This window comes from Pelobates fuscus, chromosome 4 (genome assembly GCF_036172605.1).
Source record: "Pelobates fuscus isolate aPelFus1 chromosome 4, aPelFus1.pri, whole genome shotgun sequence".
In the NCBI taxonomy this organism is placed as follows: Eukaryota; Metazoa; Chordata; class Amphibia; order Anura; family Pelobatidae; genus Pelobates; species Pelobates fuscus.
The window spans coordinates 207,283,332-207,306,510 of record NC_086320.1 but is presented as its reverse complement, the minus strand read 5'-3'; the positions used below and the strand labels follow the sequence as shown (position 1 = coordinate 207,306,510).

Below are 23,179 nucleotides of genomic sequence, written 5' to 3'. Positions count from 1 at the left end.
TGCTAAAGGATATGCATGTTGACCACAATAAGGCACAATATCAGTATGATAAATGCAATGTCACAGTAATAAAAAGGCCAAATGTAAGCAGAGAAGAGTGGATTAATTGATTTACTGTCAGCACCCCACGTTCTAGAACATCAAAGTGAGATGAAATGTTGAGAGTCAGGCTGGCAGTGGTACACATACACATCATGGTTTTACGTTAAACTCCTCTGACAAGCAGTATAGCTGTCGTATGAGCAGCACTAGAGAATGATCCTGGTACACAGACAGCAAACTGGTAATTAGGAGTTCATTCAGCCATTCACTGAGATACTACTTTCTTTTTAACTGTAAAAGTACTGTTCAACTCCCTGTTTAATGGTGGGCCTGATTGATGCTTTGAGGAATAATCTATCTTTACATCTAAATATAAATCATAGCTGTTCATGTAGAATAAGTTGAATATATATTAAACCAACTAGATCCATTGTTCAAAAATATTACATGATATGGAAAAAACTAGCAAAGCATGTACAATTAAAAAAAATCATTGTGCTAAACATTTTGTTAAAATGAAAAATAAGGAATTCTGTTTCTGCTAGTGATATTAAACAGATATATATTGACGTTGCATGTGTTGATCATGAAAGTACAGTACCTGTTTGCTTTCATTTGCCATCATTTATTATAGCCTGGTACTGCTGCCTGTTCTAAATTTAACTCACAATATGCAAAGCTAAACTTTAAATAATGTGTTTAACTCTATGTTAAGCTTCATTAATGATATATGATTCCACACTTTAGACATTGAGGCTATTCATTCTTAGATAAAACACTTCTCTAACCACTGTAGATTCCCAACAAATATGACAACACCGGACTTTGATTATAAATGAGTTTCAGATGATACCAACCAATGTATTTAACATCACATTTAAAAAAAAAATGGATCTGTTTTTGACTCTTGTATTGTATATACAGAAAAGAGAACATGTGCTGTCTTTCTGTGTATGTAGAGTGTGCTTGAGGACAATACAATTCTAATGTAAAATATGTTTTGGGTTTTTAGTTTGCAAAGTGAGCTAGACAATGGTATTGGTTAAAAACATAGTAATACAATCCCAACATAGTACAACAGGCACTAAAGGTAGTGTATCGTTATGTTTGACAGGTATATCAAGTTTAATGGAATGCTTTCCTTGTGTCTCTTACTAAGTGATATTTCATGATGTTTGAAGACACTGACTAGTAACAAATATTGTTATTCACCGTTAGAGCATGCATGCTATATATAACCATACTTAATGCTAACCAGACTTAATAGTGAGTACAGTTCATTAAAAAAATATGAAGCATCACTTAATGGCTTTAGGGTTTAGAAGATGTATAGCAGTAAACCCCTTATGGTTAGTCCTTTACCTAACACGGACACTGAATATCCCCTAACACCAGAGGATTGTTCCAAAACTAAATGTATTAACACGGAATATACTGTTAACAACTAAATGAGAACAATGAAAATGGCATCCCATAGTATACTCAGAGTCCATATTCATTTTGGGTAGGGGTGCAGTACATCCTAACTATACAAATTGGTTAATTGGAACGTGCTGTTACTTCCTCCCAGCGTTGCCGATATATCACATCGGCTGTTTACTAATTCTAATCTATTGATTCATTTACTAGATTGTTTTATTTCTCTGTACCCTAAATCCCTAAAACCATCAGTGCCAACAATGATATTGTAAAAGAATAATGAGAGGTGTACCACATCTCTTCACATCCCCTGCTCTCCAAACCTCATTCACATCAATACACGTATGATGACTATGGGTAGCTTTTATAGTTCCTTTGTTTTAACTTTAACCTGTCCTGCATGTTGTTGTTAAACATTGTTAAAGCTTGTTGTGTAACATTGTTGTTAAAAACAGATTAGCCAGATGCAGGGATGTATTTTATGCGATCTGTCATTCATTAATATTACTGCCTAATGGGGTATTTTGTGTTACCAAACATGGGCACTAATCTATTTTTCTAATAGACAACAAAAGTTTAGCTTAAAGCAAGTTGACGTTTTCAGAGGCTGGCACATAAAACACAGTCAGTACTTTTCCGATAATCCAAAAATATATCTTGAAGCCATCTGGCATGCAAGATAAGTACAGAATCAGTATCTGAGGAGAAATCGACTCCAGTTAACCAAACCTGTTTCTGCTGCATATACCAGCTGCCACTATTCTCTTTGCTGGAGGCCATCCCAAATCGTAATAAAAGGGTCGACATTATTAAGTCTCAGCTGTGGGCCTTTCAGGATTTAAATGACTCAGTGTAAAAAATTTCAGTTGGTATTAGGATCTGAGCCATACAGTATGTCAGCGATCCAACTTCTTCAGTGCTGGAGGCTTTGTGTATTGCAGGGATACATCTTTCTCTATGTGATTCTAAATTATATTTCTGTTTCTTTTTTAAGAGCTACACAGGCAAGTATGATCCAGAATATCATGCAACCAAGTCCTTGAACTTTTCTTCAGCAACCCTCCCAAATATGTTCCAGAGGAGCATTGAAAGTTATATTGACAAAAGAATGGGTACCACGTATGGCCCCCCGGCTGGAAAGAAAATGACGGTCTTTATTGATGATATTAATATGCCCATAATTAATGAGTGGGGAGACCAGGTAATATTGGACAAATGTATTAAATTAGCTTATACACATAAAGATATATAGACAGAACATTTGTGTATATGTAATTTACATAAGTATCTCATAAAATATTTTGTTGTACATATATTGAGCATACATAAAAATATAATTCTACATTGAGTTATTTTCTTATGTTTCTGGGAAATTGCTCAGTATTAAAAGACACATAAAAAAGGATTATTATATTACCTAAAGTGGCTTTTTTGGGTCATGTTTTTGGGGTTTGGCATATAAATTCTTTATCACTTGAACTATGATTTAGAAGACACATCACAATTTAAACACACATATTTTCACAGAAACATAAAAAACATTTATATGCAGAACCATTTTACATATCAATTTGCAGACTCTTGTTCCGTATGAATTTTCAAAGACACATAATACAATTTTTATATTTGCATTAAAGGATCACTATAGGGTCAGGAACACAAACATGTGTTCCTGACCCTATAGTGTTAAAACACCCACCTAGCCCCCCCTGGGGCCCTCATGCCTCCATAAATATAGCAAAATCTTACTGTATTCAAGCCTGAAGCTGTAACTCTGCATGCCGTTTGCCTCAGAAAAACAAGCAGTCTGCTGACATCATCAGAAGTGGTGGCCTGATCCAATCACAATGCTTCCCCATAGGATTGGCTGAGACTGACAAGGAGGCAGATCAGGGGCAGAGCCAGCATGATTCAAACATAGCCCTGGCCAATCAGCATCTCCTTATAGTGATTAATTGAATCAATGAGTCTCGATGAGGAAAGTACAGTGTCTGCATGCAGAGGGAGGAGACACTGAATGTTTGGATGCATTTTAGGAAGCCATGACCCAGGAAGGATCTCTAGCAGCCATCTGAGGAGTGGCCAGTGGAGTTATCACTAGGCTGTAATGTAAACACTACATTTTCTCTGAAATGACAGTGTTTACAGCAAAAAGCCTGAAGGTAATGATTCTACTCACCAGAACAAATTCAATAAACTGTAGTTGTTCTGGTGACTATAGTGTCCCTTTAAAACAACTCATTCACGTATACTTTTGCGTTCTCAACTGATTTGGCACTGCAGACACTGACACACCATGCAGCAAACAAAAAATTAATAAAAAATGTGTATGTATAAATGTAAATATGAATAATTTATTTATTTTATGAGTAAATCTTTCAGGCTGCAGTATCAGGATGTTAGTAAATTCAGGGCCGTCTTTAATAATGGTTGGACCCTGGGCAAGCATTTGCTTGGGCCCCCTGGACTCTGACTCCCCACTCACTGGCATGCAATCTGTGTTTTACTAACAGACATACTGACACACAGACACATATACTGACACACAGACACATACACTGACAGACATACTGATACACACTCGCACACACATACTGACAGACCTACTAAAACACATAGACATATACACTGACAGACATACTGACACACACACATACACTGATAAGTTGCTGAGGGTCCGCAGGGCATGAATTTTTTTTTTGGACCGCCTTCTAGCACAAGTTTGGCCAAAATGTAGATCCCTATCTGTCATTCAAGTCCACAATGCTTTGCCAGCTTGGGGTCTACAATTTCCCCATCCTTGCATGATTGTATTTAGCACTGAGTAATGTGTGTGTGTTTGAATGTAAGCATGTTTTTGTAAGGAGTACAAATCATTTTGTGTGAATGATGGCTTTTGAATGCAGGCATTTGTGTGTAGTGTATACACTGCAACACACAGATACACATACAAATACACAGACACACACAGCAACAGACATGCAAATACACAGACACAAAGCTACACACACTGACACATACACAGATACATACATCCGTTGGGTAAGGGTGATAGTAGGTGTGAGGGTAGGTGAGCATGCCACAGTTAGAGAGTGAGAGTGACAGGGTTGAGGGTTTCTAAGTGATTGTGGGAGGGTGGAGAGGGTGGAGAGTGTAATAGGGTTAGGGGTGGTTAGTGAGACAGGGCTGGCGGGGCTAATGAGACAGGGCTGAGGTGGCTAGTGAGACAGGGCGGGGGGGGGGGTTAGAGAGTCAGGGTTAAGGTTTTTTTATAATATATTGTATAATGTCACTTTTATTTATCTTATGGTATGACTCACGGAGCACAAAAGATAAATAAAGGACCAACTTCTAGAATAAAAGGGAATCATGACATGTCACATGTGTCCTTAAGGGGTTAAAGGGACACTACAGTCATGTGTCCTTAAGGGGTTAACGGGACAATACAGTCACCAAAACAACTTTTGCTTAATTAAGAAGGTTTTGTGTATAGATCACGCATCTGAAGTTTCACTGCTTTATTATCTGCCATTTTGGAGCTAAATCACTTTTGTTTCTGTGTATGCAGAGTTTATGTGACTGACACAGCCTGCATGAAAAATGGTTTCATTTGCAATCAGATGTAACTTACTTTAAAAGGTTGTATCTCCTGCTCTTTAAATTGAGCTTTAATCACATACAGAAGGCTCCTGCATGGGCTAGCAAGCTATTAACAAAGAAGGAGATGAAAAATGCTAAATTAAACCGAATTTGCAATAAAGGAAATGCAAACATTAAATGCCTCTTTGCAGGAAGTGTTTAGGAAGGCTATGCAAGTCATATGAAGGTGTGACTAAGGCTGCATAAACAAAGTGATTTAACTTTAATAACTTTTTAATGAGTACTGAGCAGTGAGACTGCAGGGGCATTATCGATACACTAAAACTGCTTCATTAAGCTAAAGTTGTAAATACTAATTCTAATAAATATTAACAGGGTTATTCACTAAAGTTATAATTCAAGGTGAAGTTGAAGTGAATTTCAAATTTAAGGTTAGAATATTTGAACTTCAAACATTCTCTAAGTCAGCTATGCTTTCGGTGTAGCTATTGTGACCTTTGAAATTCACTTTGTTTTCACTTTGAATTCTGACTTTAGTAAATAACCCTATAAATTGTATTATTTTATCCATGGTGAATTAAAATTAGTGTAATTTACAGATTTATTTCATGGAAGTTGGCACAATGTGTTTAATTTGACATTCTCTTGGCTTGAATTACAGATCACAAATGAAATAGTACGGCAACTCATGGAACAAAAAGGTTTCTATAATTTGGAAAAGCCTGGTGAATTCACTAGTGTGGTGGACATACAATTTGTAGCAGCTATGATACACCCAGGGGGTGGTCGAAATGACATCCCTCAGCGCTTAAAACGGCAGTTTACCACATTTAATTGTACACTTCCCTCAAACTCCTCCATTGACAAGATATTCCGTACAGTAGCTGAAGGATATTTCTGTGAGCAAAGAGGATTCCCAATGGATGTTTGTACATTGGCATCTTCCTTGGTGCCGTCCACTCGCAAAATATGGCAAGCCACTAAAATAAAGGTAGGACTCAAAGTATCTGTTCTTCTGAGATTACTGTACAAGACTAATGTGTCATCAGAATGCTTTTTTTTGTGGGGATGAACCCATGCAATGAAAACAATTGGTGTTAACAGATAACTTGTTATCAAGTATGTTAAACAATGCATTATATAAATTTAACTCAAACTCTTTTAATACAAGAAACAAGAACTATCCTCCTGTTGCCAGAACACCCTTTTCTTCTAAAGTTTAAACAATACATTACTCGGAAGGACAGGGCAGTAAGACAGGGACAAAAAGCCTTTTACCAGTGCTTAGACCTTATGAAATACCATGCACTGGATTAGAATGCGGCTTATTGAGAGGAAGCTTCAGACACCATTACTTTACTTGGTTGACGTAAAAATGTGATAAAATCCCACACTCTTTGCTTACCAACCAATACTACTTGCGTGTACTGAGATGCTTTTGACTGATAAGATAACAACATCCTATGGAGCTTCACACATCACACATCAACACTTTAAAATCTATTTCCTTAGAACTTGCTGTACTATTACACACGTTCCTTTGTTATTTAGTGAGTCAAAGAGCTGCCTGAGTAGCCACAATACCTGCCTTGTCAAAGGTTTGCCATGACTGCTATATGGTAATATAATTAGTGGTCAGAATAAAGAGGATGAAGCTTCACATTTCATATTATTAAGGGGCAGCGTGCTACCATAATTTACAGATACATTATATATCCTCCCCTTCTAACCCCGCCCAGACTTTCTGTGGCTGTCCAATCACAGACTGCCCAAAGCAGCTCAATGAGAAGTCTTTGCAAGGCAGCTGCTCTGAGCAATTGCTACCTCTTGAGTTTACCTCCACTGAGCTAACCAAACCAGGAAGTAACAGAACCAGTCATCTGATTGACATCCAGGGTTTATAACAAGGTTAATTTATAAAAGTTTCAGTTTCCACTGAAATCTAAGGACAACCTTTTTAAACCTAAAGCACTTCAGCAAGCTAAAATGCTTTTGCAGTCTTGAGTGTACCTTAACCTCTTAAGGACACATGACATGTGTGACATGTCATGATTCCCTTTTATTCCAGAAGTTTGGTCCTTAAGGGGTTAAAGCTCATGTATTTGTGGCAATTACACTTTTAGGTTCTCACTAGTGTTTAGATTTTTTTAAGCCATTCCAGGATACGTATGAAATAAAGATGTGGAAAATAATGAATAAGAGATTGAAGTTTTACACTGTTTCAAGTATTTTAAAGATAATTCCACACAAGTATTTTTTCTTAAGACTGGTTCAGGCAGGTGTCTTTAATTGTTCGCAACTATAATGATAGTAGACAAAAAGCTGCCACCATGTAAGATTAATGCTCCCTTTCAGGTCCTTCTAGGATTGATGGCTAATTACGGGTAATGGAGCTTTAAAAAGACTCTTATCGTATCACTTTGTTTTCCAGATGTTACCAACCCCAGCTAAATTTCATTACATTTTCAACTTGCGAGATCTGAGTCGTATTTGGCAGGGGGTCCTCACAGTAACTTCAGATGTCTGTAAAACCACTGACGTCTTGGTAGCGCTATTCCAGCATGAATGCCGACGAGTGATTGCTGACAGATTTGTTGACCAAAAGGATAAAGAATGGTTTGAGCACACCATGCAGAAGGTAATGCAAGCCATAAACAAAATGCTTCAACATGGTTAAATATGTTAACTTGTTTTTAAAATGAACTGTTAACAAAATAATTTATATCATCCAAAAAAAAAAAAAAAAAAATAACAATATTACTACTTTTGCATTTCAATATTTTAATTAGAACTTTACTACCACCCTCATAAAGACACAAAATTAGGGGTAATGATTTCTTAATCTCACAAGATATTGTGAGCTGTTTGTTGTGAATAACATGCTATTGTGAATAGTCTTTAAATACAAATAAAAATACCCTCTCATCTTTTAATGCATTCTATATAAATCATACTTCAAAAATCTGCCAAAAAAAATGATGAAATATTAAAGGAAAGATACAAAAGGATATTTATATTAGACTTTCCTAGTGCTAATCAGGATTCTTTCATGGTGGTCTCTCGTCTGCTTTTGTTTTCTATTCTTGTCCATAACTGGTTAATGAAATATGCAGTTCAGCTACCAGTCACAGTTCCATTTACTCTGTGAATGGAATTGCCCAACAACATTGATTGCAGCCACACATTGCCTTCTGTCAGTTTATTTACCCATCTACCGTTTTGTGAAATGGGCTGTGTACAGCAATTCACCTGAGCCACAAATAGAGCACACATGTGGCTGTGGCCTGTACAGGGGAGGAATCTGCTCTGCACATACACACAGCACACACAACTTGGACACAACATCATGGAGAGTAAGTACACACAACATCTACACAACATCATGGAGAGTAAGGCAGAAATTAACTTTACCCTCTTCTGTACACATAAGAGGGGGAAGCCCAGATGCTAACTTTTGCAAACTACTGCAGTTAGAATCTAGAGTGTGCAGTGACAGGGTGCCCATTTGCACCAAGACCTATGCAATGATCATAAGTTGTCCTGGTGCTTAGAGCGATGCTCATGTCTCTGGCATTTTGTGAAAAAACATCAGGCAGTCACATTAAGCAATGAAAGTTGGTCCTCCCCATTCTCAAGATCGTTAAAGACAGTAGCGTCATAAAACTAAAGAGTCTGCATGTGTATTAAAATGATCTAAGCAAAAAAGATACACTACTTTTTTTATCTATTAATATATAACAGCGATGTAGATTTATTTGCAAACAACATGTTTAAAGCTGGAGTGGATGTTTGTATACAGATTGCAACAGAAGATCATGGTCAAGAGTTGATGCAAAGTGCTTTGAAAGAATCCTACTTTGTGGACTTCCTTCGCGATGCCCCAGAGGCTACAGGAGATGAACCTGATGATGCTGATTTGGAGGCTCCTAAAATTTATGAACCTATCCCATCATTTGAACAGCTTTCAGAAAGACTTGACATGTTCATGCAGCAATACAATGAAGCTGTCAGAGGAGCTTCAATGGATTTAGTGTTTTTCAAGGTATTTGTTTTTCACTCTTGTATGTGCTTAAAATGCCACATGTATTTTAAACAATCAATTTAGGAAGAAATGCAAGATACCTAGAATGAAGATATCTATCAAAGCAAATCTTTTGCAGACGACAATAAGAGAAACAAATCCGTAAGGGCTTATTATTTTAGGAAGGGAATCAATTTCAGAGTTAAATGTTATTCCTCACTGTTGTGATAGAATTGTTCCCCCCTGTGCATGCATACCTGTAGCATTTTAATATAGTGAATGGTGGAAACCTGAGATCACAGTTTCACGTGGACACTCTTGTCACCATAACCACTTCATCTCATTGAGGTTTATGGTGCATGGATTACCAAGACGCTGACCCACACTTGAGTGTTAACCAGCAGCCCAGTCTCTCTCTGGTGCTAGGAGTAGCAGATTGTGGAATAGCAGGTGATTCATTTTCTGCTTGAGTTTGGATAGTCATTTGAGGAAAAATCTGTTGAGAGTGCATTCAACCACAGGTTTTCTAATGTCTTTAATTCTATTACCTCAAGGGGCTAAAATGTTCTCAGTGCCTCCAGTGCCAGTCCCCAATTCCCCCCCCCCCGATTTAGATTCAGGAAGCGCGGAGTGCCGCCAGGCAGGGGTGCCGCTGATTGGCACTCTGACGCTCCCAGCCAATCAATGCCTCATTCACTAAACTGGCTTGCAAAAGGTACGTTTCTTATTGTTATAAGCCTTATTGTTAATCCAGGAAGTCACTATAGTAATTGAATGAGCCAGATTTAAAGTGGATTAGATACATCACAAAATTACCAAAATAGCGTACACACAGCTCTATAATCGGCATTTCATGAATTTACTAGTATTACAATTACAGAAGGTCAAATTTTCACATTTATACATCTCTCTTGCAACCTTTCCTTTACCAATGTTAAACTGTTGTACAAGCCAAATAGTTCTAGTTAACCCCCTTTACTTTCATGTTTCTTCAGATTATGCAACACTACACCAGCTACATTATACTGCATACACTCATACCATTACTGTAAGTGCAGTAGCATTAACATTAACCCATGTGCCTTAGCAATGCTAGTAATATTTAATGCAGCCATCCAATATTAATCACTTTTCATCCACGGCCTTCCATTAATGGACACATTTAGTTTCATTATAACGGTATAAAATAGCATGAACCAATATGTGTTCAGCGTACAGAAACGATGCAGTTCGACATTCTGATTTTATTTTATTCCAATATATGATGTCTGTAAGAAATATCCCTCCATGGCCTAAATGAATTTATTTCTGACTAAATCTGTGCCTTTAAATAGCAGATTGACTTTCTTGTGCTTGACAAAAACAATGCTTACAGCATCTCTTTAATAATGCACGACAAAACACAAAGACATAGAAAAGCCAAATGTACACAGTGCTGTGAAATTGTCTGTCTTGGCTTCTATGTTCTTGCAAAAGAGAATAAATAATATGAAGTTCAAAATGACATTTTATCGTGTATTAGTCAGAAAGCATCTGCCAACTAGTCAAATTATGAAGGTGTAAGGTTTCAGTAAGTATAATGGCTGATTTTCAGCATACAGGTGATGCTGTCTTATCCTTGTGCCTCCGAATTTGCTAATATGGTACAAGTAGTTGTCAGTAAGTCGCCTTCTGCTCTGTTCAGTTGCCATATTCTTACTGAAGCTCTACATGACTGGTAGAGTTATCTACAAAAGTGAGAATTCAAAGTGAATTTAAAATTAAAAGCCAAAATAATCGAACTGGAAGCATATCTGACTTTAAAGAATGTCTGTAGCTCAGCTATTTTTACCATTTTTGAAATTCACATTGAATTCTCACTTTACTGAATAACCCAGTGAGTCTTGATTTCAGTCATATTTTGATATTGGATGTTGTAGAAGGGTCCATTCCTTAAAATGTGCTTTGAAGGCCATTTGCTAACTTTTCACTACGCTTGATGAGCCAAAATATATATATATATATATATATATATATATAGAGAGAGAGAGAGAGAGAGAGAGAAAGAGAGAGAGAGTAAGAGAAAGAGATATATATATATAATAATATAGATCTCTCTCTCTCTCTCTCTCTCTCTCTCTCTCTCTCTCTCTCTCTATATATATATATATATATATGCATATATATATATTTATAAAACAAAACTAATTTCAAAATGTTTAGAAAAAAAGTTATTAGACAGAAAAACCCTGTGGGTCGAATTATATAATAATTGTCTGAGTGGGACTATTGTGCCCAAACTAAGGTACAGAACTGTATCCTGTCTGTGACATTGAATACTATATTTTTTCTGCTACTGTTGGGCTCTTCCATTTCCATGTACCGTAGTATTAATGGTGGAGGGAGTTGCATTTTTAGAACAATGGTGTTGAGCCACAGTAAAAATCATAATCACTGGTGACTTTTTATAAGAAGATATTTTAGTAAAAAAATGTGATGTAATAGTTGGGGAGTTGAATAGATTTTTTTGAAAACTTCCTCAATGATTGTGTTGTTATTCTTCAATAAATTTAAATAAGCAGACAATTCTTCAAATTGAGTACACATGTGCCGGGGTAATTGGGGCAACTCCAGCTCAGACTTTCTGTACTAGTGTGGTTTTAGTGAGGGTGTCCTTAAGTTAATTTCCCATTTACCAAAAAGGGATAGGCAGTCCAATATGTAGTTGGAGCTCGCCATAATTTAATTAAATCACATACTCTATAGGATCTGCCTTAGCACGTGAGTCCAAAGCTGTTTAGTTCTCTAGTTATGTAAAGATGTTGAGTATCTTGGGGTATTAATAACCTCTCAGTACCTAAATTCAGAGAGGAAAGTGGCCGGGTCCCTGTTTACAAGAAGTTGCAGTACCTTGACCCAAAATGGGGTAACAAATCAAACAGCAAGTTTGTGAATAGGTCCTGTAAATCAATCAATGTGTATCCCTGTGTGAACTTGGCTTTATTTCCACATGCAAACAAGCTTTGGTTTACTTGACAGTTGTCACCATAATTAAAATAGAACATGTTATGGATACAGTTGATGAATTCATGCAGTGTTTCCAATCTGTAGAAATGAATGAAAAATGAACAAATTATACCAAATGGTTACATAATTAAACTTAGCATTATGAAGTGTGCTATGCGATCTCATTTGAAAAAACAAAAAATAATACATTAATCGTTCAAATTAAAAATACCATCCTGTATGCCACGATTATAATTTAATGCAGCTCAACAGGTTTAGGATATCTTGAGTATCACATTCTTCTATTTCTCTCAGAATACTTTTTTTTCTGAAAATTGCCTTTGACTGATTGATTGACAATTGTCCATAATTTTGATTAAAGGCTAATCTAGACAGTGAGTCTTTGCTCACATATCTAAGCACTATGTATCTATGGCAATTTATTCTGAAGTACCTTTGTGGGTAGGACCTATCTGAAATGCTAGGGCTCAAAATTTCCACTGGCCATTGGCAGGTTAAAGTTCCGTTTCAGCAAGTAGAAATTCACTCCTGGTCAATGTGCTTTTGACCTTCCATACTTGTAGTGGCTAGTAACTTTTAGGCCTTACAAGTAGCATGAGACTTGAAATTTTGGGCCATGGTATATGGCAACTATTAAACGTTATGTTTATTTTAAACTCTAGATAGTAAGCTCATTTGAGCAGGGTCCTCATCAACCTATTTTTCCTGTTAGCATTGTTTGTCTCAGCTGTTAACGAATCCGTTTATAATATTGTTAAGTGCTGCAGAATAGGTTGGCGCTATATAAATACCAATAATAATCATTTTATTCTCCTGAAATTTCTCTTGCACATTGTGATTGTGGCATCTGTCACCTTTATAAAATACTTTATAACTGGTGCATGGGCGTCCGCAGGAATTTTTCCGGGGGGGGTGGGGGGGGGGGGGGGCATAATTGTAATGACATCCATGCTTAGTCCCTTTTTGACAGTGTCATGAAGGGGAGGAGCATAGTCATTATCACATAAAGCCAGGGTGAATAGCATTTTCACAACTATGGTGCAGGAATACATGTTTGTATTCCTGACACTATAGTGTTCCTTTAAGCAAATTAAAGGAACATTCTGGTCACCATAACAACTTCATCTAAATGAAAATGCTATGATGCCAGGAACCTGGGTGCTCTCTTTCCTTTAAAGGGTTAAACCGCTCTTAAATTGTTTAACCCCAAAGGCTTTCTCCAGCTCCAGATTTCCAGGTCGCTCAGTGTTATTCGACTTCTGAAATGGAGTGTCAGGAAGTGCAGATTGACGTCAGGCATGGGTGCTACAGATTGGCTAGAGTGGTCAGTTGACGCTCTAAGCCGATCGCTAGTTCCCGGTTCATAAAAATGTTTTACTTTTTTATGAATGGGGAGCTACTGATTGGCTTAGAGTGCCAGCTGACCGCTCTAGTAAATCAGCGACACCCCTCCCCAGCGGCCCTCTGTGCTTCCTGACACTCAGTAAATAAAAGTGAACACATTAACACTGATATTTTTTTACCTGGGGAGATGAGAAGGTCCAAAGTTTCCCTGCCAGGCCCAGGTACCAAAGTTTTGTAAAGTGGAGGGTTCACTTCACTTGTCCTTCCTGCTCCAAGCTCCTTTTCTTCTCCTTCATTTGACACAGTCTTCTTTTTCTTCTGACACTGCCTTCTCTCCTCCTTGGCTCCTTTTGCTCCTTTACCTTTCTGCTACTTTCTGCTTATTGTGCTCCCCTTTCTGCTCCTGTCTCTCTCTGATCTTTCTGCTCCTTGCAGACCCTTTCTGCTCCTTCTCCTACTTTACCGTTGTGCTCCTTGCTGTCCCTTTCTGCTCCTTGCTAACCTTTTCTGCTCCTTCTCCTACTACCTTTGTGCTCCTTCTGATTCTTTCTGCTCCTTTACCTTTGTGCTCCTTCTGTCCCTTCCTTCTCCTTGCAGACCCTCCCTTCTCCTTGCAGACCCTTCCTTCTCCTTGCAGACCCTTCCTGCTCATTTCTGTTCCTTTGCCTACTTCATCTTTGTGCTCCGTCTGTCCCTTCCTGATCCTTGCTGCTATTTTCAGCTCCTTCCTGACCCTTTCTGCTCCTTCTACTTTACCTTTGGGCTGCTTTACCTTCCAGCTCCTTGCTGACCCTTCGTGCTCCTTGTAGACCCTTCGTGCTCATTTGTGTTCCTTTGTGCTCATTTCTATTCCTTCTCCTTTCTGCTCCTTCCTTCTCCTTTACCTCCCCCATCCCTCACTTCCCTGATCTATGGGCTGTCTCCCCCCCCCATCCCTCACCTCCCTGATCTATAGGCTATCTCTGCCCCCCATGCCTCACTTCCCTGATCTATAGACTATCTCTGCCCCCCCTCCCATATGCCTCACTTCCCTGATGTGTATGCTATCTCTGCCACCCCCCCCCCATATGCCTCACTTCACTGATCTGTAGGCTTTCTCCGCCCCCCATATTCCTCACTTCACTGATCTGTTGGCTTTCTCTGTCCCCCCCCCCATATGCCTCACTTCACTGATCTGTAGGCTTTCTCTGCCCCCCCATATGCCTTACTTCACTGACCTGTGGGCTTTCTCTGCCCCCCCCATATGCCTCACTTCACTGATATGTAGGCTATCTCTGCCCCCCCCCTCCCCATATGCCTCACTTGACTGATCTGTAGACTATCTCTGCCCCCCCATATGCCTCACTTCACTGATCTGTAGGCTATCTCTGCCCCCCCCCATATGACACACTTCACTGATCTGTAGGCTGTCTCTGCCCCCACCCCCCCATATGCCTCACTTCACTGATCTGTAGGCTGTCTCTGCCCCCACCCCCCCCCCATATGCCTCACGTCACTGATCTGTAGGCTATCTCTGCCCCCCCATATGCCTCGCTTTATTGATCTGTAGGCTATCTCTGCCCCCCCATATTCCTCACTTCACTGATCTGGAGGCTATCTCTGCCCCCCCATATGCCACACTTCACTGATCTGTAGGCTATCTCTGCCCCCACCTCCCCCATATGCCTCACTTCACTGATTTGTAGGCTATCTCTGCCCCCCCCCCCCCATATGCCTCACTTTATTGATCTGTAGGCTATCTCTGCCCCCCCATATGCCTCACTTCACTGATCTGTAGGCTATCTCTGCCTCCCCCCCCCATATGCCTCACTTCACTGATCTGTAGGCTATCTCTGCCCCCCCCATATGCCTCACTTCCCTGATCTGTAGGCTCTCTCTCCCCCCCATGCCTCACTTACCTGACCTGTAGGCTCTCTCTGATGGCTGCATGTGTTGCTCCCGTGCGGATTCAGTCAGAGAGAAGCAGGGATAAAATGCAGCTTCCTATCCCTGTCTCTCTCCATACACAGGTATTGCACTGTATTTTCATTCTCACAAGAAAATTTAAAAGTAAATTTCAAGTAAATCCATAACCCCTAACAGCAGTGTCCAGTGAAGCAGGAAGTCAATGGGCGGGGTAAAAGGTGGGCCACTGGTGCGAATCATGTGACCAGATCTGCCAAAAGGGGAGAACATGCCCAAAAAGAGGGCATGTCTGTCCAAAGAATTTGAAGGACAGCCTGGCATGAATGCATGTCAGGCTGCCTGCCAATCATGCAGGCTGTCCAACTAAGGGCAGACAGCACCCTGAGCTTGACATAAATGCGTCTAATGTTGCGCTCACTCCATGCTTTCTAAGGACTGTCCCCTAGCACTCACATGTCCACTTGTCTCCTTACCTTCTTACTAGCAGGCAGAAGCTCCTGGTATATAGTCTGGGACAGAGAAAAGGTGTATGTAGTGAGTGTAGAAGAAAGGGGACATGTTAGAGAGACCAAAGTCTGCATTACCTAAACTAATTTTATTGTCAGCCAGTCCACACAAGTTTTGTTCCCATACATCCCTCTTAAGCTTCCAAACTTAAAGGAACACTATAGTCACCATAACAACTACAGTTTATTGTATTTGTTCTGGTAAGTAGAAACATTCCATTCAGGCCTTTTGCAGTAAACACTGTATTTTCAGAGAAAATAACTCCACTGGCCACTCCTTAGATGGCTGCTAGAGGTGCTTCCTGGGGCAGTACTGCCCAGTGTGCAGCACTGCCATTCAGTGTCTCCACCCTCTGCATGCAGACACTGAACTTTACTCATACAGATGCATTGATTCAATTTATCTTTATGAGGAGATGCTGATTGGAATTGTGCTGGCTCTGCCCCTGATCTGCCTAGTTGACAGTCTCAGCCAATCCTATGGGGAAGTATTGTAATTTGCTCAGACCACCACTTCTGATGATATCAGCAGACAGTCAGTTCAGAGGCAGAGCCAGCAGCTGCAGACTTGAATACAAGTTATATTTTACTATACTTAGGGAGGCAAGAAGGGGCCAACATGGTGGTTTTAACATAATAGGGTCAGAAATACATGATTGTGTTCCTGACCCTATAGTGCTCCTTTAAGCAAGAGTTTGTGAAGAGTAGTTAGGGTTGCCACCTTTCTTGGAAAAAAAATACAGTCTTAATCATTTGTTTAATCACAAGGAGTGACATCAGAGAAAATTCTGTAAAATCACCAACGAAATACTCACAGTTTGATTCTGCTGTATAGATGGATTGCTCCCAGTGTCTCAGTCTCGCAAGTCACCCAGTGTCTCAGTGTCCCTATGTATAACAGTGTCAGTGTCCCCATGTCACCCAGTCCCCTAGTCTCTGTGTCCCCATTTCTCCCAGTGTCCCAATGTCTCAGTGTGTCCCCATGTCACTAGGATACTGGGGACACTGAGAAATATGGGGACACTGAGAGACCCGGGGACACAGAGACATGGGGACACTGAAACAATTAGGGAAACTGGGAGAAATGGGGACACTGAGACACTAGGGACACATACACTGGGAGACATGGGGACACTGAAACATTTGGGGACACTAAGACACTAGGGACACAGAGACATGGGAACACAGACACTGGGAGACTAGGGACACTGGGAGACTAGGGGACACTGGGGACACTGGGAGACATGGGGACACTAGGCACACTGAGACACTAGGAACACAGACACTGGGAGATATGGGGACACTGAAACATTTAGGGACACTATGACACTAGGGACAAAGTGACATAGGGACACTGGGAGACTAGGGGACACTGGGAGACTAGGGGGACACTGGCTGGGAGACAGACACTTGGGGACACTGGGAGACATGGGGACAGTTGTGGACATAGACATGGGGACATTGGGACACATGGGTACACTAGGCACACTGAGAGACATGGGACACTGGATGGGGGACATGGGGACACTGGGAGAAATGGGGACATAGTGTCTCCGTGTCCCAATGTCTCAGTGTCTCCCAATGTCCCTATGTTTCACAGCATCCCCATGTGTCCCCTAGTGTCTTAGTGTCCCCATGTTTTCCAGTGTCCCCAAGTGTCTCAGTGTTTCCAGGTCTCCCAGTGTCTGTGTCCCCATGTGTCCTAGTGTCAGTGTCCCCTAGTGTCTGTGTCCCCATTTGTCCCCTAGTGTCTGTTTCCCCTAGTGTCTCAGTGTCCATATATGTCCCCTAGTGTATCAGTGTCCCCATGTGTCCCTGCTGCCTTTCCCCCCATCCCTGTAGAGCTGCTGTCTGGACTCTGCTGTGTTGCTGCTTCCTCACAGATCAGTAAGTAGTAGAGAGAGGCAGGGATATGCTGTAACTTCCTATCCCTGCCTCTCTCCACACACAGTGACCCCTACTGGCCGGTGCTGGTATTGCAGAGTAATCTCCATTTATACCTGCATTTGTATTGCCGGTATTACTGCAATACTGGCACGGCCAGGCAGCCTCAAATACCAGTCAGGTGGCAAACCTAAGGGTAGTGTGTGAAAAAAAAAATTTTTTTTTTTATTTTTTTTAAATGGGCCTATTCCATGGGCCTGGGCCTGGAGCTGCAGCTCCATCAGCCCCTATGTTAATCCGGCCCTGGCAGCACTGACCCAGGAAGCATCTATAGTAGCCATCTGAGGAGTGGCAAGTGGAGTTATTCCCAGGCTGTAACATAAACACTGTATTTTCTCTGAAAAGACAGTGTTTACTGCAAAAAGCCTGAAGGGAATTATTCTACTTAACTGAACAAATACAATACGCTGTAGTTGTTTTGGTGACTATGGTGTCCCTTTAGGTTTTGGACATGGTTGTCAAAATCAAAGAAATATTATCTTTATGTTCTAACATTATTACACAGGGCTATTTACTAAAGTGAGAAATTAAAGTGAATTTGAAATTTTAGGCCAGAGTCGATTTTTCCAGTTCAGCTTCATTGATCTTAAATTTAAAATGCTCCTTGAATTCTACTTGAATTCGCACATTAGTGAATAACCCTGATAGTGTTACTATTTGGTAACTAATTTTCTATAGCCATATGGTTAGCATCTCTAGTGTACTCGATAGCTCTATGGTTCTAGTACCGGCTTATTGTAGGAATAAATAATTTTCTTGTACCCTCCTATACTCCATCATTTAAGATATGCTGGTAAGCTGTCCGGGCTAGTTCGCCCAGAAAATAAGCCGTATGTTTTGCTATATCGATGATGAATGCTAGTGTATTAATATTTTCTGTTTTGAATTATCAAGGATGCCATGATTCATTTGGTGAAGATCTCCCGAATAATAAGGACCCCACAAGGAAATGCCCTACTAGTTGGGGTCGGAGGATCAGGGAAGCAGAGTTTGACCAGGCTGGCGTCATATATTGCCGGATATCAGAGCTTTCAGATTACTCTCACAAGGTAAAGATATGTTAATGCATATGGAATCCGACACTTAATACCATGCGCTTTGAATCAATTGCTGATAAAGCATGTGTTACTGTTGTTTTATACATGAAACATAAAAAAAGGCATTATATTGCATTAGCTTAAAGCACAAAAAGACTGCTTGTTGCAGAAATGTATTCAATGTCTTTCAATTGAAATTTCCATCTGTCTCCTGGGATGCCCATTGTAAGCTGACTGTCTTCCGCACTACACTGACTCAAAATAAATTATGATGAGGTAAAATGGATATACAAAAAATAAAACTTGTGTTAACTTTAAAATGTCACCGTCATAATAATGGCACTATAGGACTGCATCAATATTGTAACACTGGCTGTAGTGATGGCAATATTTATCATTACACAATTGCACCCAGTGCTGTACTTATAAAGAGTATAGCAGGAGTTACAACCCAATGCCTCTCAGTATGGCTGAAAGTCATATGAGGTATCCTCTCAAAAATAGGTGCCACCAAAACTAAACATGCCTAACTTTAAGGCAATTTGAGTATGCAGTCCCCCTCCATAACTCTAACCTACCCAAATCCTGACCTGAGACCTAGCCTACCCTTAACCCTAAATCAAGTCTAGAATACCCCTAAGTGGCATACTTCTGAGCATCACTGTAGTGTAATGTTTCTGCATACTTATTAAAGAGTAGAAATACTTACACAAATATGTCTGCATTTTTTTTTAAACATTTTTTTTCATAATACATGTAATACGTACAATGGTGTCAATATTACAATTTTACATAGCACAATTTTGAGTAAAAGCATCCAATTGCTTCAAGCACATACTTGTCTCGATAATTTGTCTCAAAATATGACAGTGTCCGCACAGTATTATCTCTATGTCCATAATAACATAGGCTGAAAAGAGACATGCGTCCATCAAGTTCAGTCTTTCTCACATCAGTTTTTGCTATTTTCTAGCAAACTAGGAAAAAATCCTTCTTGACCCTAGGATTAAGAAGCTATTAGCCCACAAATTAAAAATGATATCCCTGAATATTATGTTGTTGCATGTATGCATCCAGTTGCTGTTTAAACATCTGTACAAACTCTGATAAAACCACCTATTCAGGCAGATAATTCACATCCTTAATGTACTTACTGTAAAAAAACTATTAGGTAAGTAGAAACTTGAAATAGATCAGAAAAATAAGGAGAAATAAAAGGAAAAATAGCAATGTGGGCAATAAATAAAAAAGAAATAAATCCAAAGAATATTAACCCAATGGTATTGACTCCACCTAGCGATCTTTGTAAACCATGTTGTTAAATCTCTAAATCGGTATTGAAGAATCGAGTGTAGTGATACTTTCTGCAGCCAAAAAAAACAGAAACTGCCTTAATAAACAATTAACCGAATAACACCGTTGGCTTTTCCACCGATCACCCACATCTCTACATTATTGTGGTGAACAAGTGATTAATGTACTATTAACATTATTGACTTAACTACATAATTGCAACATTTTGTACCAAGTTGTTAGGAACGCATCCCACATCTCCCAGGCTCTACACATTATTGCATTTGGATTAATACCATATATTCATAGGATAAAGTTAAAGTGACTTAGGTAGTTAAATCCTGTTGCTAATTTTGGGTGGCAATTAGGACTTGATATGCCAATTTGCGATGTAGTTTTGACAAAAATAACACGTATACCTCAAGTATAGAGTCAAAAGGAACCTGGAGAGGGCAGAGAATAATTTAGATATCGCCAACCAATAGGGTCTCAAGATTGAACAAGCCTACAAGATATGATACATTGTACCTTCTTCAGTGTCACATCTCCATCATTTGGAGGAACAAGTAGGATAATTATGGAACAATTGAGTAGGGAATTGATACCATCTGTATAGGATTTTAAGCTGGAGCTCTATATGCAATACACAAGAGGTAAGCCCTTTATAAGCGCCAAAGAAGAGGTGCCACTGTTATTCTGTTATCTCCCTTACCAAATATGTTTACCAAACTGCAATAAACCCAAGAGTCTGTGTGGACACGTCCCCATTCAAAGAGTTATAACACATAGAACATACTTTCTTGTCTGGTCTTAGTTATATAAGCATTTCTTTTCAAAGGCAGAGAGTGGTGGGTATCGAGAGCACTGTCAACTGTTGTCAAGGCTAGAATGGATTTCGTATCTGGATTTCATATCTGCCTTGGGCGGCACTTTGCAGGGGGCGGCAAAAAATGCCGCCCCCAAACGCCCAGGCTGATCCCTTGTTTGCCTCGTGTCCTGGGGGCTCAAGAACTGGCCACTTTTGAGCCCCCCTGAGGCGGGCAGCGAGGGAGCATGCTCACCTGAGCTCTTCCTGCTCAGCTCCCTCGTGCGCCGCTTAAAGAAGCCAGGAGCCGGAATATGACGTTACTCTGGCTCCCAGCATCACTAAGGGAGGGAGGAGCTGAGCAGGGAGATTAAAGCTCCCTCGCCGCCTACTCAGCCTGTCCGCCCCCTGCCTGCCCGACCAGCAGCCCCACTGGACCGCAGGTAAGCAATCCACTCCAGCCTTCCCAGGGAGGCTGGGTGGATTTAAAATAAGATTTTAAAAATTATAATAATTTGTGAGTGTTGGTGGAAATGTGTGTGTGTCTGTGAGTCAATGTTTGTGAGTCTGTAAGTGTGTATGTGTGTGAGTCTGTAAGTGTGTATGTGTGTGTCTGTGAGTGAATGTGCGTGTGTCTGTAAGTGTGTATGTCTGTGTGTGTGTCTAAGTGAATGTGTGTGTGTCTAAGTGAATGTGTGTGTGTCTAAGTGAATGTGTGTGTGTCTGAGTGAATATGTATGTGTGTCAGTCAGTGAATGTGTGTGTGTGTGTGTGTCAGTCAGTGTGTGTGTCAGTCAGTGCATGCTTCTGTCAGTGCGTGCTTCTGTCAGTGCGTGCGTCTGTCAGTGTGTGTGTGTCGGTCAGTGAATGTGTGTGTGTCGGTCAGTGAATGTGTGTGTGTCGGTCAGTGAATGTGTGTGTGTCGGTCATTGAATGTGTGTGTGTCGGTCAGTAAGTGTATATGTGTCAGTCAGTGAGTGCGTGCATCTGTCAGTGACAGTGTGCGTCTGTCAGTGAGTCTGTCAGTGTGTGTGACCGAGTAATAGTGTGTGTCTGTCTATCAGTGTGTCAAATCAGTGAGTGTGTGTGTATGTCATTGTTTGTCAGTGTATATGAGAGTATGTGCATCTGTCAGTGAGTGTGTGTCTGTCAGTGAGTGAGCGTCTGTCAGTCAAAGTGTAGCCTTGACAGGAATGGGTGGGGAAAATTGAAATCCAAAATACACCACTGACTTGAGAGCAGAGTTAAGCTTTTCACAGTGGGAAGGGGTTCTATCCCCCTTCCCATCAAAAAACGTAGTAAACGTGTGATTCTCAAAGCCATGCATGATTCTCAAAGCTGTCCAAGATCTAGCATTGTAGTTAGGGAATCCTTAGGAGAGAGATTGCAAGGATGTTGCACTTGATATCACTGATGAACGACATAAGGAAGACCTGACTATATCCCAAATATTGAATAGCAATTTCGTAGAAGACAACATCTGTGGTAAATTACACCGTATATCTGCAGAAAGCTAAAACAAGTATTTCATATATACATCATATATATCATATTTATATGATTCTATCCACTGCTCAGTGTTATGTTGTAGGTGTGAGGATACAACCTGAAACATAAAGGCTGTTCTATAATATACTTTCAGGTTTGGTAAGCCCATCCCATCCATAGACCTCTGAAAAATAAAGCCATGTTCGATTTATAATAGGAATGGTTACTTTATGTATAACTCTCGCTGATGTTGTAGATTAGGGAGCAAGATCAGTGGTTGTGCGAATTGACTAGTTTGTTGTCTGCAAACCAATTCTATGTGTATTCGCTGCCTCTATTTCTACACCATGGATAGATGGCTCTCGAATGGAAGCACCGGGGTCTCCAACATCATATTAAAGTATAACTTTAGCATAGCTGATTTGCTATGGACTAAGCATTATATGTAGTTACTCAGCCTCTCTCATATATCCTCTACCTCTATTTTGTTTACTGATCAAGTACTCACAAGCATAATGGCTGAGAGTACTCTCTTTGAGAGCAGCCTCAGATGCCCTTCTGTGGACTTTTCAGCTAGATACACTTTGACACTAATGTGGTTATGAAGTTGGATATCTTGATACTTTGCAACTATTGTTTTTACTTGTAGTCTAAGTCTAATGCATTCAACAGTGAATGATTTCAAACCTGCAGCGCCAACATGTCTATGCTCTCTCTACTTGTGTAGATATTAAGATATCACTTCCGATATTATTTTTCTTTTTCTTTT

General features: G+C 40.1%; 1 protein-coding gene across 1 annotated transcript in view; it reads left to right on the top strand.

The window, feature by feature from the left end:
* Positions 1 to 23,179, top strand: part of LOC134608770 (dynein axonemal heavy chain 5-like) — a 315,738-nt gene that overhangs the window by 140,373 nt on the left and 152,186 nt on the right. Inside the window, exons 52-56 of the mRNA XM_063451865.1 lie at positions 2,456 to 2,662; positions 5,723 to 6,052; positions 7,493 to 7,699; positions 8,861 to 9,103; positions 18,682 to 18,836. Of these exons, the coding sequence (XP_063307935.1) occupies positions 2,456 to 2,662; positions 5,723 to 6,052; positions 7,493 to 7,699; positions 8,861 to 9,103; positions 18,682 to 18,836 (1,142 nt within the window). The remainder of the gene's footprint in view (positions 1 to 2,455; positions 2,663 to 5,722; positions 6,053 to 7,492; positions 7,700 to 8,860; positions 9,104 to 18,681; positions 18,837 to 23,179) is intronic.